The sequence below is a fragment of the Cystoisospora suis genome (assembly GCF_002600585.1).
Source record: "Cystoisospora suis strain Wien I chromosome Unknown contig_1238, whole genome shotgun sequence".
NCBI classification, from domain to species: domain Eukaryota; phylum Apicomplexa; class Conoidasida; order Eucoccidiorida; family Sarcocystidae; genus Cystoisospora; species Cystoisospora suis.
Window position 1 is genome coordinate 6,603 of NW_027154039.1, and position 611 is coordinate 7,213.

Consider the following 611-nt stretch of genomic DNA (forward strand, 5'->3'; position numbering starts at 1 on the left):
ATTCATTTCTTTCTCCCCCATCTCTCTCTCTCAGTCTGCCTTTCTCTCTCACACCTTCACTTCTCTTTCATCTTCCCCCGCCTACCCGTATTCCGGAGCCATATTCGCCACGGTGGCTCGATCCGCGAGAGTGAGAGACTTAACTCCCGACCCATAGAACTCAATGAACTTGCCAACAACTCCCTTCTTTCTTAAGACATTCGTGACTGTCAAAACAAGATCCGTCGCTGTGACATGGGGAGGCATCTCTCCTGTAAGCTCGAACCCGACGACCTGGGGAAGCACCATGGAGATCTGCTGACCTAACATAACAGCCTCGGCTTCGATGCCTCCTACACCCCAGCCAACGACGCCTAAGCCGTTGATCATAGTTGTATGCGAGTCCGTGCCTACGAGAGAATCTGGATAGAGGATATCGTTCTTATCCATTACAAGGCGCGCTAGATACTCCAGATTGACTTGATGCACGATGCCCGAGCCAGGAGGGACAATGAGAAGATTCGAGAAAGCTTTGGAGCCCCATTTGAGAAAGGCGAATCTCTCGGAATTTCTCTCCATTTCTTTCGCAAGATTCAGGTCTAAAGCTTCAGGGGAACGGCTAAAGTCGACTT

General features: G+C 50.4%; 1 protein-coding gene across 1 annotated transcript in view; it reads right to left on the reverse strand.

Annotated features, from left to right (window-relative positions):
- CSUI_002939 (aconitate hydratase acn irp) overlaps window positions 1-611 on the reverse strand; it is a gene marked incomplete at its 3' end in the record, with an annotated part of 9,437 nt that overhangs the window by 5,260 nt on the left and 3,566 nt on the right. The window contains exon 4 of the mRNA XM_068063137.1: window positions 86-598. Coding sequence (XP_067924876.1) covers window positions 86-598 — 513 coding nt within the window. The remainder of the gene's footprint in view (window positions 1-85; window positions 599-611) is intronic.